Source organism: Equus caballus, chromosome 28 (genome assembly GCF_041296265.1).
Source record: "Equus caballus isolate H_3958 breed thoroughbred chromosome 28, TB-T2T, whole genome shotgun sequence".
NCBI lineage: Eukaryota > Metazoa > Chordata > Mammalia > Perissodactyla > Equidae > Equus > Equus caballus.
In genome coordinates this window covers 39,418,672-39,433,222 of record NC_091711.1, presented here as the reverse complement: position 1 = coordinate 39,433,222, position 14,551 = coordinate 39,418,672, and the positions used below count along the sequence as shown (strand labels likewise).

Genomic DNA, 14,551 nt, shown 5'->3' with positions numbered 1-14,551 from the left:
CACCCAGGTACCCACCCGACATCCGCTCTCCTTCTCCAGGCCCGGCTGGGGCAAGCTGCAAAATTGAGGGAGGTGCCCACTCGCCTGCAGACCCTGAGAGTGAGTGCCCCCTTAAATGTGGGCCCTAGGCACCTCACCCTAGTACCAGCCCTGCGCGTACATCCCCACCCGTGGCTCCTAGCTCTTCCTCTACAGTAAAACGGGCATCCTTTTACGTGGAGAAGAGGGGACAGCTTGATTCAGCTGGGAGGGAAAGTGTAAGCAAAGGTGAGGGACAGGAAAGGCCAAACGCTTCTCTGAGATGAGTGCAGCTGAGCGAGAAGAGTCAGAGCAGACAAGGGGGGAAGCCTCGGGTCCGACTGGACGGAACTGGGAACGTCTGGTTCTTAAGTCTCCTGGGCTTTGTGCCGCAGGCAATGGGAGTCTTAAAGATTCCTGAGCAGGAGAGCGTGTTTGGCTTGGAAACAAGACTGTGGTGAGATGGACATACCCGGACCTGTGGATCCTCGTCACATGAGACGTTTCCAACCTCGTGGGTCAGTGGTTTAGGTGGCGTCTGACCGCTTTGGCCTGGATCTCTGCCACGAAATCGAATGTGCCTAAGCAGATGGAAACGAACCCAAGGGGCTTTGGGGAAATCGGCAGTCAGAAAATTGAGGTGGATTATGCAAAGCAGGAAAGGCCGCAGGCATTTTCTCATTCCATGGAGGAGAAACACAGTGGAGACCTCCACGAAATGCAAGCAGGAAGGGGTGTCCTCCGAGGACAGTGCCTGTGGGAGACGTCCTGGCAGTCGAGCCCCGGATCTTTGTGCACAGAGTTGCGGAAGAGACGCAATCTCTGCAGAGATTTTTATTTCTCTAGCATTTATTATGTGGCAGGCAATGTGCCCAGCGTTCTTTGCACATTATCTTGTTCAGTTTTACAACAACCTTACCTCTGTTTTACAAAGGAGAAGAGAGGAGCTTAGAGGAAGGGAAGTGACTTGCCCAAGGTCACACAACCAGTGAGCTTTAGAGCAGCAATATGTCCGGGGAGTGGGAAGTGCGTACACGGAGGGAGAGTGGTGCGTCTGGCCCAGTCTCACTCACGAAGGGGTGCCTGTGTCAATCAGCCTGCACTCTGCACAGGATTTTGCAATTCACCGAGTGGGTTTATTAGCTCTCATTTCATCTGTTCAATGACACCATCAGGGAAACAGGACTGGCCCATTTCCCCATTTTACAGATAAATAGATCTCAGTTGACTTCATATCCCTCCTTTCTTCTCCCTCCCTGCTGCCCCCTCTGCCTGAGCTATCTCCTCCTCTCACCTGCACTACTCCTGTCCCAGCGGTCCAGGCAACAGACCCTGGTGGCTTCAGCCACCAGCACCATCATCCTAAAGCACAAGCCTGGTCACTTGAACCCCCTGCTTAAAACCCCTCAGTGGCTCCCCATGGCTCCTAAGTCTGTACTTTGAATGGCCTTTTAGGCCCTGAATACAGTCATGTGTCGCTTAACGACAGGGACACGTTCTGAGAAATGCATCCTTAGGTGATTTTGTCATTGTGTGAACACCACAGAGTGCACTTACACAAACCTGGGTGGGACAGCCTACTACACACCTAGGCTCTATGGTGCTAATCTTATGGGACCATCATTGTATATGCAGTCTCTCGTTGACCGAAACGTCACTATGGAGCACTGTGTATGTAATCTACAATTATCCTCAGTTTATCCTGAGTAAGGACTGTATATGACCAAAGCTACTATCTCTCCCGACTGGTAACACACACACACACACACACACACACACTCGCATCCAGCCCAACCATCTGTCCTTCAGACAGACCAAGGTTCTTGGCCTCAGGATCCTGTCCTCTCTCTGATTAACTCTTGCTCTTCTCTCCAGCACCTCCCTGCCCTCCCTTTCGTCTGCCAATTTCTACTTATTCTTCATGGCTCCTCTGAGATGGAGCTTCTTCCAGGAAGCCTTCCTGACAACCCACCACCCAGACTGAGCCACGCACCCTCCCGCTCACCCTCCAGCATCCTGTGCTCTGCTGTAATAATATCGCATCTATCACTAGGACCCCACTGCCTGGGGTCAGATCCCAGCTCTTTCACTCACCGGGGCAGGGAATCCTTAGACGCATTCCTTCACCTCTGTGTGCCTCCATTTCCACACCTTTGAAGTGGGGAAAATAATAGGGTTTTTTTAACTTTTTATTAAGATTATGATAGTTTACAACCTTGTGAAATTTCAGTTGTACATTATTGTTAGTCATGTTGTAGGTGCACCACTTCACCCTTTGTGCCCTCCCCCCACCCTCCCTTTCACCTGGTACACACCAATCAATTCTCTTTGTCTCTATGTTTAACTTCCACCTATGAGTGGAGTCATACAGAGTTCGTCTTTCTCTGTCTGGCTTATTTCACTTAACACAATACCTTCAAGGTCCATCCATGTTGTTGTGAATGGGACGATTTTGTCTTTTTTATGGCTGAGTAGTATTCCATTGTATATATATACCATATCTTCTTTATCCAATCATCAGTCGATGGGCACTTAGGTTGCTTCCACATCTTGACTATTGTAAATAATGCTGCAATGAACATAGGGGTGCATGGGACTTTTGGAATTGCTGATTTCAAGTTCTTTGGATAAATACCCAGTAGTGGGATGGCTGAGTCATAAGGTATTTCTATTTTTAATTTTTTGAGAAATCTCCATACTGTTTTCCATAGTGGCTGCACCAGTTTGCATTCCCACCAACAGTGTATGAGGGTTCTTTTTTCTCCACAACCTCTCCAACATTTGTCACTTCTTGTTTTGGTTATTTTTGCCATTCTAACAGGTGTAAGGTGATATCTCAGTGTAGTTTTGATTTGCATTTACCTGATGATTAGTGATGGTGAGCATCTTTTCATGTGTCTATTGGCCATCTGTATATCTTCTTTGGAGAAATGTCTGTTCATGTCCCCTGCCCATTTTTTGATCGGGTTGTTTGATTTTTTGTTGTTGAGCTGTGTGAGTTCTTTATATATTATGGAGATTAACCCTTTGTCAGATAAATAACTTGTAAATATTTTTTCCCAGTTAGTGGGTTGTTTTTTTGTTTCAATCCTGTTTTCCCTTGCCTTGAAGAAGCTCTTTAGTCTGATGAAGTCCCATTTGTTTATTCTTTCTATTGTTTCCCTCGTCTGAGGGGTTATGGTGTCCGAAAAGATTCTTTTGAAACTAATGTCAAAGAGTGTACTGCCTATATTCTCTTCTAGAAGACTTATTATTTCAGGCCTATTATTTAAGTCTAAAATAATAGGTTTTTTGAAAATTAAATATCAAGTGTTTCGCTCCATGCCTGGCTCATGGCCTCACCAGCCTGCCCTTGCCTTTGTGTTCACTCTGGGTCATACAAGTCAATTATTTGTCCGGGTGTCTCCTAGACTCATCGTCCTTGGGGACGGCAGATCTGCTATATTGACCCCCTCTACAGCACTGCCTAGCCCAGCCACCAGGCCCACTGGGCGCTCAGTGAACACGGGAGGAAAAGCTGAAATACTGAATCCAGCGAAAAGGGGATGACTTGCCCAAGATCACATGGGTAAATAAATGGCACAAAGGGCTCAAACGGGAGCTCCCTTGCTAGGTGCACAGCCATCCTTCCACTACGCCACAAGGCTTCTCAAGATGAATTTGGAGCTGTTGGCACATGACAGTATTTATTCATTATCCGCCTCCTCCTGGGGCTCTGGTTGACAGAGTCATTTGAACAGTCCTGTTTTACAGGCTCTAAGCGTATCAGATTCCTGTACTCCCTGGGCACACCTCCACCGGGGAGCTCTCCTGACACATCAGAACGTAATCACCACTCTCCCCAACTCATCTGTGAGCTTCTCAAGAGTAAGGACTGTGTGTGACCCATCTGTACCCCCAGAAATAGTGCCTACCACTTACGGAGCACCTGCCAGGTTCAGTGCCTTATGCAATTCTCACAACCCTAGAGCTCCGAGCTCAATGGTATAACTGGGATACGAAGCCAGGTGGCCTCTAGACTCTGAGGTTGACCTCTGATCTTCGCTGTCTCTCTGTAGTAGGTGTTGAACTAATGGAACTATATTTTAGGAAGGTTCCTTCATGGCCTCTGACAACACCCACGTCTGCAGGTCTGCTTCATGGAGCACGTTTGGCGTTGGCTTGTTACCTGTGCGGAGGGTTCTTACCCTCACCAAGAACAGGCTTCCAGTCACACTGTGGGTGTGTGTGGTGCGAAGTAGGTCTGAGGTTTTCCTGTCCCCGGGAGCCTGCTCCAGTATCAGCACCACGGGGGCGAGGAGGACAGAGCTGCCAGGCTGGAAGGAAGGGGCCTTGAGATTCAGAACCCAGGTTCTTCCAAGTTTTCAGTCTCGGTGAGGTCAGGCCCATATCAATCCACCAGCCAGTGCGAGCACCCTCCCCCGCTGTGACACCCAGAGGCCCCAAGGTGTGGCCCTGACCACCAGCTCCAGGGACCGCCGCCATCTCTGAGCACCGACAGCCGTGGGTTGCTCATTTTCACTTGGATCTGTTCATTCTTCCGTCTGAGGTCAAACCCACAACCTTGCCCTCCTTCCTGGCTCCCTATGTCCAGGGCTGGCTTCCCCCGTTGCATGTTTATCTCAGCACTGCCCCCGCCTACTTCATCCCTTATTCACGGCCACGGCTGGCACAGAACAGTAGCTGAGTTTATCCCGAGCAAAGGGGTTGTGAGCAACTCTGAGACATCTTTTAATTCATTCATTCATTCAATTATTCTATGGATATTTAGTGAGTACCTGCTGTATGCAAGCACTGAGGGTTCCACAAATTACCTTCTTTAAAAATATGTTTAATATTAAATACATATAAAAGACTTTTAACATGTATGATTATGCTCATTAGAATTAGGTTGGCTACAAGGGGTTTTTTTAAACTAAAATTTAAAAGATAGTTAATTTCTCTCTCATCACACAAGTCTGGAGACAAGATATCCAGGGCTGGTGTGACTCCGTGGCGGCATGATCTCCATGCCTTTATCTTATTCGACCATCACGCAACTCTCCATTCTCAAGTTTGCGTCATGGTCCAAGATGGCAATGGGGGCTCCACGTTCCACGTGCCAAGAGGAAAGACGCTGAGAAGGGCATGTCCCATCCCCTGAAGGACATTTCTCAGAAGTTGCTCCCAACACTTCCACTTACATCCCAGCGGCCAGAACTCAGTCACAGGGCCAACTCCAGCTGCAAAAGAGGCTAGGAACTACAGCCCATATCCTGGGAAGCCATGTGTCCAGGCAAAACACGGGAAGAGGGAGAGAACAGGATATCGGGAAAGAGGCAGCAGGCTGTGCCACAGCGAGGTATAGACAGGAACAACAAACGAGCACCTGCCACCACTCCCACGCTCCCCAGCTCAGGTCAACAGCCTCTTGAATTCTGTATTTATCATCGCCTTGCTTGACTTTACAGTTTCACTGCAAACATACATATTTCTAAACGTTCTATGGTCTAGTTGTACAAGTTTTTAACTTGGTGACAACGGAATCTTACCGTATGTATTTCTCCGTGGCTTGATTTTTATGTTCAACGTTATGTTCACGGAATTCACCCGTGTTGACCTGTGGGGCTGTGACCCACTCACTCTCATTACGGTTTAATATCCCATTATATGAATACCATCCCAGGGATTTCCCTTCTTCTGATGAGAGAGATGGGAGCTGTTCCCAGGGCTTTGCTGCTCCACGCAGTGCTGTTGTGAACAGTCTCACGCACGTCGCCTCGTGCACACACAAGGGTTTCCAAGGCAAATCTCTAAGAGGAATTGCTGCGCTGTGGAGTGTACACCTGTGTCGATATTGTCAAATTGGCCTTTAGTAGGAGAGGCGCAGAAGATCCTGTGCCCCAGGGCTCTAATAGTTGGCATAATGTCCATCTGTTTAGGAGAATGGAAATGTGCGCTATGCTCCCAGCCCACACACATGGGCGCGCACACACCGGCTCGTTCATTTATCTGTCCATTTGTTCATTGCATTCGTCATGTAGTTATTATCATTAATTATAGGACACACCACCAATGTAATAATGATTTTTCAGGAGAAAAGGGCACACTGCAGTAGAGGAACCCATCAATTAATAATAAGACACCTCCCAATTTCATTGAAATGTGCACGTGACCATCTTAGACTCAAGGGGAATATGGTACGTTCAGGGAACTCTAGAAGAAATTCTGCGCTTGAGGAGCTTACAGACTTGCAGCTACTTGTTGCCAGACAAGGACAGCAGAACACGGAATAGGACCAAAGCAGATACAAAATGTTCAAAAGCTCCCCTACTCAACCCACAGTGTGGTCCAGCAGGGACTGTGCAGCATTGTCGGGGGGGAGGGGTGCTAGTGAGAAATGCAGAGTCCCAGGCCCCACCCCACAACCAGAGTCAGAATCTGGCTTAGCACGATCCCCAGGTGATTCCTAGGCCCATCAAAATCTAGAAGCGCTACATGGACATGTAGCAGAGGGTAGGAGTCTTCTCAGCTGAGGGCAATCAAGAAAGGCTTCCTGGAAGAGGCATCATTTGAAGAAGAGCATGAAGGATGAATTATGTTTATTGAGTGTCTGCTCTGGGTTAGGAAGCACACTAGGGACCTTCTCTTCTGTTATGTCACGGAGTCCTCAGAATCGCCCCATGGGTAGGGATTGATATCTCTTTTTTTACAGCTAGGGAAACTGAGTCACAGAGAGATCACATAACTTGCTCACAGCCACACAGCTAATAGCTAGCAAAACCAGGCTTAGACACTGGAACTTTCTGGAGGAGTCTCTTCTCCGGCATCACATAGAAGGAGACAAGAATCAGGACAGGATACTACTGGAGGCTGTATGAGCAAGAGCTCGTGGCTGTGGTCTGGACTTCCAGGAGTCGAGAGCTCAGGGCAAGAGGAAGAGGGCAGACTCAGAGAAGGGAGGCAGGCAGCCAGAACGGACTTCTTACCCCATTCTACCCACTCCCCACCTGGGCCTGCACAGGACCCAGCACATGGTAGGCATTCAAAATAATCCACTGAATGAATGAATGAATGAATGAACAGACGGACGGGTGAAGGAGCAAACTCATGGACAGCCACAGAGGTAGTTGCTGCAAACCCTCCAGCCCCAGCTGGTGCCAGCGCCATGCCGGCGGCTGGGGCTTCTGCGAGGAGCAAGCCGGGCATTGCCCACCCGCCCCGCGGTTGCCCGCACCCCTGCCGTCAGGGAGGGCCCCGCCAGCAAAGCAAAAAGCCGGGAGCAGGGAGGGTTTAAAACACAGAGAAAGCAGATCCCACCAAAACCTTCATTTGCTTCACTTAAAAAATTACTTAGAAAACAGCCTCCCCGGGCCTCGGCCGCTCCATCCGTGCGGCCTCCAGGCTCCTGCGCGGCTCTTTGAGCTCCTCGTGAATGTGTGGAAAATAAAACGGCGTCTGCTCAGCCCCTAATGACCAGGTTTATGGAGAGCTTATTGTATCTCAAAGAAACGAGACAGCGGGTGGTGGTGTGAGATATTAATGTGCTTTTTACAAAGCTGATGAAACCTCCTTTTAAACGACTTAATACCTGCGAGCTGAAATTTCCAGTCTGAGACGGCGGGTTCCCGGAGGCAGAGCAGGGGCAGCCAGAGGCACAGCCCTTGGCCTTTCCATCCCAGCTCGGCCTGAAGTCACACAGCTGTGGGGTTGGCGCGGCACCCCTGCCCTTCCGGGGTGGGGGTTCACGGGGAGGAGGGTCTCCCCTATATCCTCATCCTCCAAAAGCTCAGAGCCAAGGCCTGTGGGGGGAGCGGGCAGTGAGATGCCCCCTCTTCAGTCCAGCCTGGACCAGCAGCCCCTGTGGGGTGTGGCCCTTGCCCCCTCCCCAGCAGCCTCCTGCCCTCACCCTCACCCATCTGGCCCTCTAAAGGGGACCCGTCCTTTGGTAAATCTCCAATGCCACTAGGGGGTCTTATCTTTGCGCCAGCCCACCCCTCACACGGGATTGCCCTTCACCCAGTGGTGTGCTTGTGAACGTGGACACCTGGCTCTCTGGGCAGGGAACCGAGACGTTGATTTGTAGTGTTTGTCACTTCCCGTGGTGCACATATTGCCGCCGTGGCTGATTTCAAGCTACTAATGTGAGTCAGGAAGAGAATTAACCATCGGCTCCCGTGAGCGGGTGGGAGCCAGCTCCCGCACACCGCTGCCTCCAGGCTTCCTTGTTAGCCCCAACTCTGTTCTGGGGGACGTTCTCTGACCCCCTGAGACAGTTTGTTCCCTCCTGTGTGCCCAGCACTTCCCTGACTTTGCTCTTGCTAGTCCCCCTTCCTAGAAATCCCTTCCCACTCTCCATCACTTCCTCATCACGTCCAAGCACACGTGCGTGCACACACACACACACACACGCCCCTACCTCCTTCACCTGGCTAACTCCTTCTCCACCTTCTGTATCAGCTCAGCCACCTCCTCCTCGGAGGCCTGCGTCAAAACAGCACACTCACACACTCGGATATGCACACCTTCTGTGTGCTTGCAGATACACTCTGTTTCCCTCTGTCACGTCACAAATCCTGCGACACCACAGCATCTGTATTCTGCCTCCCACCATAGACTGCATGTCCTGTGAGCACGGAAAGTATATTTTTTCCTCTGTGTCCTCAGCAGGTTGCACAGAGCATGGTATACAGCTGGTGCTACATATATGTTAGGTGAACAACTATGCTCCTGTAAAGCCTTGTACATCCCTCTAATATGCTATGTGAGATACTACATTCCAGTAAATTCTGTGCTTTCTGTCTTTCCCCCTAGACTGTCTGCCCCTGAAGGGCAGGGACCAGGTTAGGTTTCCATCCACCACCCCAGGGCCAGGCACTTAATCAGCCCTTAGTCTCTACCTTGGGGAGAGAACCAGCCTAAAAATGAAACCAACTGAGAGGAAAACCAGAGATAGAGCGAGATGCCAGATGTTTTTAAGCACCTGGATCCATCTATGCCTGAAGCAGTATCAACCCCTTGGCTTCATGACCACCAACCAGAAAGAAATACAGCAGAACTCTAGTCTGACATCAAGAAAACAAGATTATACCACTCCTCCCTGACCGTAGAGATGTCTGTCGACATGGATGTTCTACCAAATTTAAATTCCACTGAAGGTGACAGAGTACCTCTGGCACCACCTCCTCCTCATGAACTGCGTCACCACGTTAGTCGGACTGAGCCCAGGGCCCCAGAGGTCCGAGTGCTCCTGGAGACCCCTCACTCTTCCAGCCAGCCCTCACAACCTCGTCGTCACCATCAGCCTCAGAGACCCAGTTTACCTCCGTCATTCCCCACTATTAACCATTTGCCCCTCAGGGCTCTGTCCGCCCACTAATCTGACCCAATCTCTGACTCCCTTGTCCCCCAGATCCTTGCCCACGGATCTCTGGAACTTTGTCCCGATGTCAGCAAAATCCCGCATTTTCCCACCCTCGTCCCTCCCTGCTCTGACAGAAACCTGGAAACCCAGCCCTTCCTTGAGGCTCTGCCCCCCATCCTCATATGCGGTGTTTTATCTCCCACCCCTCTGAGGTGGCGGGACCCTCCCTGCCCCTCCCTGACTCTCCAATACCCATCCCAGCCCCTCTGCCTCGACTCCCTCCTGCCAACCTTCCCCCGCCCCCCAGCGCACCCCTGGTCCTTTGAGGAGCCAGCCCCGCCCGCTGCACCGTCCTCCTCCAGCGCTCCTCCTGCACTCTCTTGGTGACTTCACATCACACAGCCTGTCCTCGGGGCCCCTGGTCTTGCCCCCCTCGCTCAGCCGGCTCCTCCCAGCCCTGCCCCGCTGGTGGTTAAATATTGAAACCCTGTCTCACCGATCAGCCCCACTAGGTTCAGGGAAGAGGGCTGGGCAGGAGCGGCTCCTGGGCTGTGACAGCAGAGAAGGGAGGGTCTGGGACGGTCCTCTCCCCTCCCCAAGGATGGGTGGAGGGGCGAGCTCTGGGCCTCAGGACCCGCCCAGGCGCATCTGCTCTAAAGGGGGCTCGCAGGGGCCCAAGAAGAACAGCTCATTCCTGCAGCCCCCAGGGGCGGGGCCAGCCTGAGCCCACACCCGGCCGTGTCTCCGCCCTCTCTCACCCTCCTCCCTGCTCTCCCTCTCCCAGCACCGTCCCTCGGGCCTCCTGGGGTTGCCCAGGACAGGACAGGACGGAGGGCTATTTTCACAGAGAAGTCCTCCCAGTGAAGGGCGTCAGACGGGGTAGGAGAAAATTCTGTAGGCACTGAGATGAAATGACGCTTCCTCTAAGAGAGAAGTGTCAGAAGCATCTATCTGGGTGGTTCCCTGTGTCAAATCGCGGTCCAGACAGGGCCATCATTTAGTCTGTAAGAGCCTCATCATTGGAAGATCACACCAATAATTTCTAAAACCAACCAGTGATTTGGGGCTTATTAGAATAATTTGATGAATCATTTGCGCTTCAACTTTTAACTTGGTAAGCAGTTTCCTAATATATACGGGACGTACATAGAAAATAAAAGTGGACGTCTCGTTTTGCCTTATATATTAATTTGAGTGAGCTTTCCGGTTGCTAAATACTTCGATGTCATCCCTACGTTTACGCGACCCAAGGGGTCTCGTCTGTGGTCTCGTCCGTGACCCCGACCTTAGCAATGCCCACGGCTCCTCCACAAGCTCCGACTCTGACTCCCGTCCCCCCTCCCTTCTGGCACTCAGCTTACAGGCCCCATCCTGGTCAGGCGACCATCTAGCCTCAGCCACACCCTAAACATGGCCCTAGAAAACCACAGCCTCTCAAGAGGGACCTCCAAGCCGCCGACACACATACTTCACGTCTCAGGCCTGGTCCATCCTCTCTCCCAGTCTCCTGGAGGAAAATTTCACTCCCTTCCTCCCTCCTCAGCTCTCCAATCCTGCCTCCGCTTCCTCACTCTCAGTTTACCATCCCGCTTCCCATTTCGTCAAGAAAATAGAAGCAACCAGAAGGGCAGTGTCGCAAGCTTCCATCACGTCTACCCAACTCTCGCACCTGCCCCCACAGATGCCGCCGTCCTCCTGGTGCGGTGGACGCACCATCATTCACTCCGCACAAGGCCACCCTTCACTTGTGTCCTGGACCTCATCCCCTCTCACACTGCTACGGTATTGCTTTCTCCTCTCTCTACGTCATCAATTCTTCCTTCTTTACTAGAACATTCTCACCAGATCACTCATGCCTTAGCATCTCTCCCCAACACAGAGCAGCCAACAGAGTGGTAGACACCCAACCAGCCCAGTGCAGGAGGGTGGAGGGAAGTTGACGGAAGGAGACAGCAAAGGTTGCGGTGGAGGCTCAGGTAGCCAGGTCAGCACGTGCAAAGATCCCGTGACAGGAGGGAGCATGCAGGAAGGAGGGCCGAGACGGCACATGCTCAGGGAGGGAGGTGAGGCCAGACAGAGGTCGGGGTCAGGCCCTGTTAAAGATGTGGAGCTTTTCCCTAAAAGCACTGGGAAGCTGCTGAGGCTTTAAGCTGGAGGTGGCTTGATCGGATTTGCATTTCAAAGGCTCACTATGATTACTCTGCAGAGACGGGTAGACGTGGGTGCAAAGTGGCCAGTGGGTTGGCTACTGCAGCCCTCCAGGGAAGCAGGGATGGTGGCCTGGTGGTGAGTGATGCTGTCCATGGAGAGGAATCAACGTGTTTGAGAGATACCTACAGATGATCTGGCAGGACGTCATGATGGATGGGACCTTCAGTGAGGAGGAAGAGGTGGTGGTGACAAGGACCGGGCTCAGGCCTGCACCAGGGAGCGAGGGGGAGGCACCTGTGGAGCGAGGTGGTGCCTCCAGAAGACCAGGCTTGAGGGAGAGATCCTGAGATCAGGTTTGGGCCTGCTGAGCACATAGTGCCTTTAAAACAGCCACCAGGACATTGGACACCCAGGTCTGGACCTCGCAGGAGCCGTCCGCTGATTATTTCGCACAGCCTCTCAACAAGCATCTCTTCACCCTTCTTCTGTGTCAGGCACAGAAGCCAACAGCCCAAGGATGACTGGGGCGCAGGTGTGTGCAGAGGGGCAGTCGGGGCGCACGGGGAGTGGGTGTGCGCGTGGTTCCCAGCATGAAGTGGGGTCCTTAGAGAGAGACATGGAGGCGCCACCTCCGAGCCCTGGATTTGGGTTGGAGCACTGTCCCCATTTGTTCAGAGCCTGAGGGCACATCAGTACTGTTCTTCGCGCCTCACCTCCCGCACGGCTTCCTTACAAAGAGCCTGGCGCCGAGTTTGCGCTGATGAAATATTTGTCAGACTGAATGGAGAGAAAATGAAAGTGCTTTGCAAATACGCTGATTTGTAATCTTAACAATAGGGAGGATATTTTATCCTCCCAGCAGCTTCTCAGGAGGGAAGGGAGTAGGGCTGTATTAGAGAATGTATTAGGGGATGGCTACTAGGCGGAAGTCGAGGCCTCCCGTTAACGCGCCAGGAGGCGTGAGGGCAGAGGGGAGATGTGCTCAGGACGACAGAGAAGGGGGGAGATGACACGGTGGTGGGAGGTGGGTAAGCAAGAAGAGCGAGATCCCGGAACACCTAGAGAAGAGAGCTGCCCTCTGGGGAGTGGAACTGAGTGGAACGCTGTGCTCCTGGACCCTACAAAGCTTCAGTGAAATTTTCAGAAGTCCTGGATGCCCTGGGGAACTGTTTTTCCTGCAGAAGTTGGGGAAGGATGTGAACTTGGCAGAGAGACGGTGAATGGGGGGTGAGAGGTGAACTCTCTTCTCTGTAAGATAGTTGCATAGAATAATAGCTAGAAATCCCTAAAATACTTAGTTATGTAAGTGCACGCAGGTGTATAGAATATACACAGGTCTGTGTAATGAAACTGTAATAAACGTCCTAAATAATGTCTAGAGTACATAATAAGCCTACTTCATGGGCTATGGAGGCTTAGGACCTGGTAAGAAAATAAATTGCTAACATGTATTGAGGACTGTATTAATTAGGTTATATCAGCTACTATCACAGAAAAATCTCGAATGTCAGCGGCTGAACAGAGTCAAAGCTCACTTCTCTCTCACATCAATGCCCCAACATGTTTCCTAACATGCCAGGCACTCTGCCAAGCACTCTCTATGTGTCCACGCATTTAATCCCCAGGACAGTCTGCAGGGGAGGAATCCCTGGGACCTCCACTCTCAGAGGAGGCCCCCCAGTGATGCTGAGCGGGTCCCGGACGGCCCAGCCGCAGACCCCGCCTCTCACCCACTGGGCCGTGTCTCCCGGCACAGGTCTGACTGTCTATTCCTTCAGAGAAAGTTAGCCAACGTTTGTCGTGGCTGTGCTGGTGCTGGGGACACGACGGTGAATGAAACAGACAACGTCTCTGCTGTCATGAGCTGGATGTGATCGTAATTCTGTCCTTTGTATCCGTTTTATGAAGGCCGTGTTCAACAGTTCACTCACGCACTGCGCGATCGTTGGCGGCGACCTGCTGTGGCACTGGGCTGGGGTTTTCATCCGAGCTGGTCCTCACCATCCCAGAAATTGCCAAGGAAATATAGAATCAAAAAGCCTTCGTTTGAGCCTTGATTCCAACATTTCCTGGCCACGAATGCTCACTTAGTCATTTAGCCTCACTTAGTCATTTAGCCTGTGCCTCAGTTTCCTCAACTGTGAAATGGAGATGACGATGCCCCTCTCACAGGCCTGTGGTTGCCCCAAAGCGAGTTGTAGTCCAAGAGCCGGCGGAAGGCCCAGCCCCAGGTGGGGGCTCAACCCCGGGGCATTTCAGAACTTTCCAGGGCTGGGTACAGTGAATTCCAGGCCACGGCAGGCGGCGAAGTGCTTTGCAAACTCGTCTAAAGGGCTGTGGGCTGTTTGTCAGCCTCACTCTGGGCTCTGTCTTCGGAAAGTGATCTGCTTCCTCACATGCAAAATGCAGGGAAGCTCCCAGGCGAGCCGGGCACAGAGTGGACATTCGCTAGCCTCCTCCGTGGCGGTCCTCAGCCCAGAATCAAACCTCCGCCGCCCGCCAAGCTTCAGCTAATCTCAGAAGCTGCGGTGCTGGGACAGAAGGCTGGTTTTGAAGTCTTCGGCCTCAGATCCTGGCTGCAGCCCTGCTGGGGGTGTGTTTTGATTTACCAGGCAGATGTCCAACCCTTCCCTCAGGGGCGGGGGAGAGGGCTGAGCCAGCTTCGGAGAGGGAGAAGTCAGGAAGAGGCCGGGGGCACTGAGCCCCTGGAAGCCACGATGTCTCACATGTGCCTTCTCCCCTTGTTTTCCAGGGAACTTTAAAGGTCTCTGCAAGCAGATCGATCACTTCCCAGAGGACGCAGATTACGAAGCTGACACAGCAGAATATTTCCTCCGTGAGTGCATACAAGTTTTTATCTCCCTCTTAGTGGTGGGTCCTGCTCTTCCATCTTTCACGAGCCAGGACTATCCAGAGGTCTCTGTCACAGCACAGGGCAGGAAAAAGCTGAGCCTCCCTCCTCTCCTCCTGTCCAGAGGCCAAACCTACGTGCATGCTGTCCCCTCTGCCTGCAACACCCTTCCCTCCCCTCTTTGTCTG

The 14,551-nt window shown here is 51.9% G+C and overlaps 1 protein-coding gene across 3 annotated transcripts in view; it reads left to right on the top strand.

Moving 5' to 3' along the window:
* Positions 1-14,551, top strand: part of CACNG2 (calcium voltage-gated channel auxiliary subunit gamma 2) — a 112,760-nt gene that overhangs the window by 80,217 nt on the left and 17,992 nt on the right. For all 3 annotated transcript variants that reach the window (XM_023631697.2, XM_070254458.1, XM_023631698.2), the window contains one exon: positions 14,265-14,348. In XM_023631697.2, the coding sequence (XP_023487465.1) occupies positions 14,265-14,348 (84 nt within the window). The remainder of the gene's footprint in view (positions 1-14,264; positions 14,349-14,551) is intronic.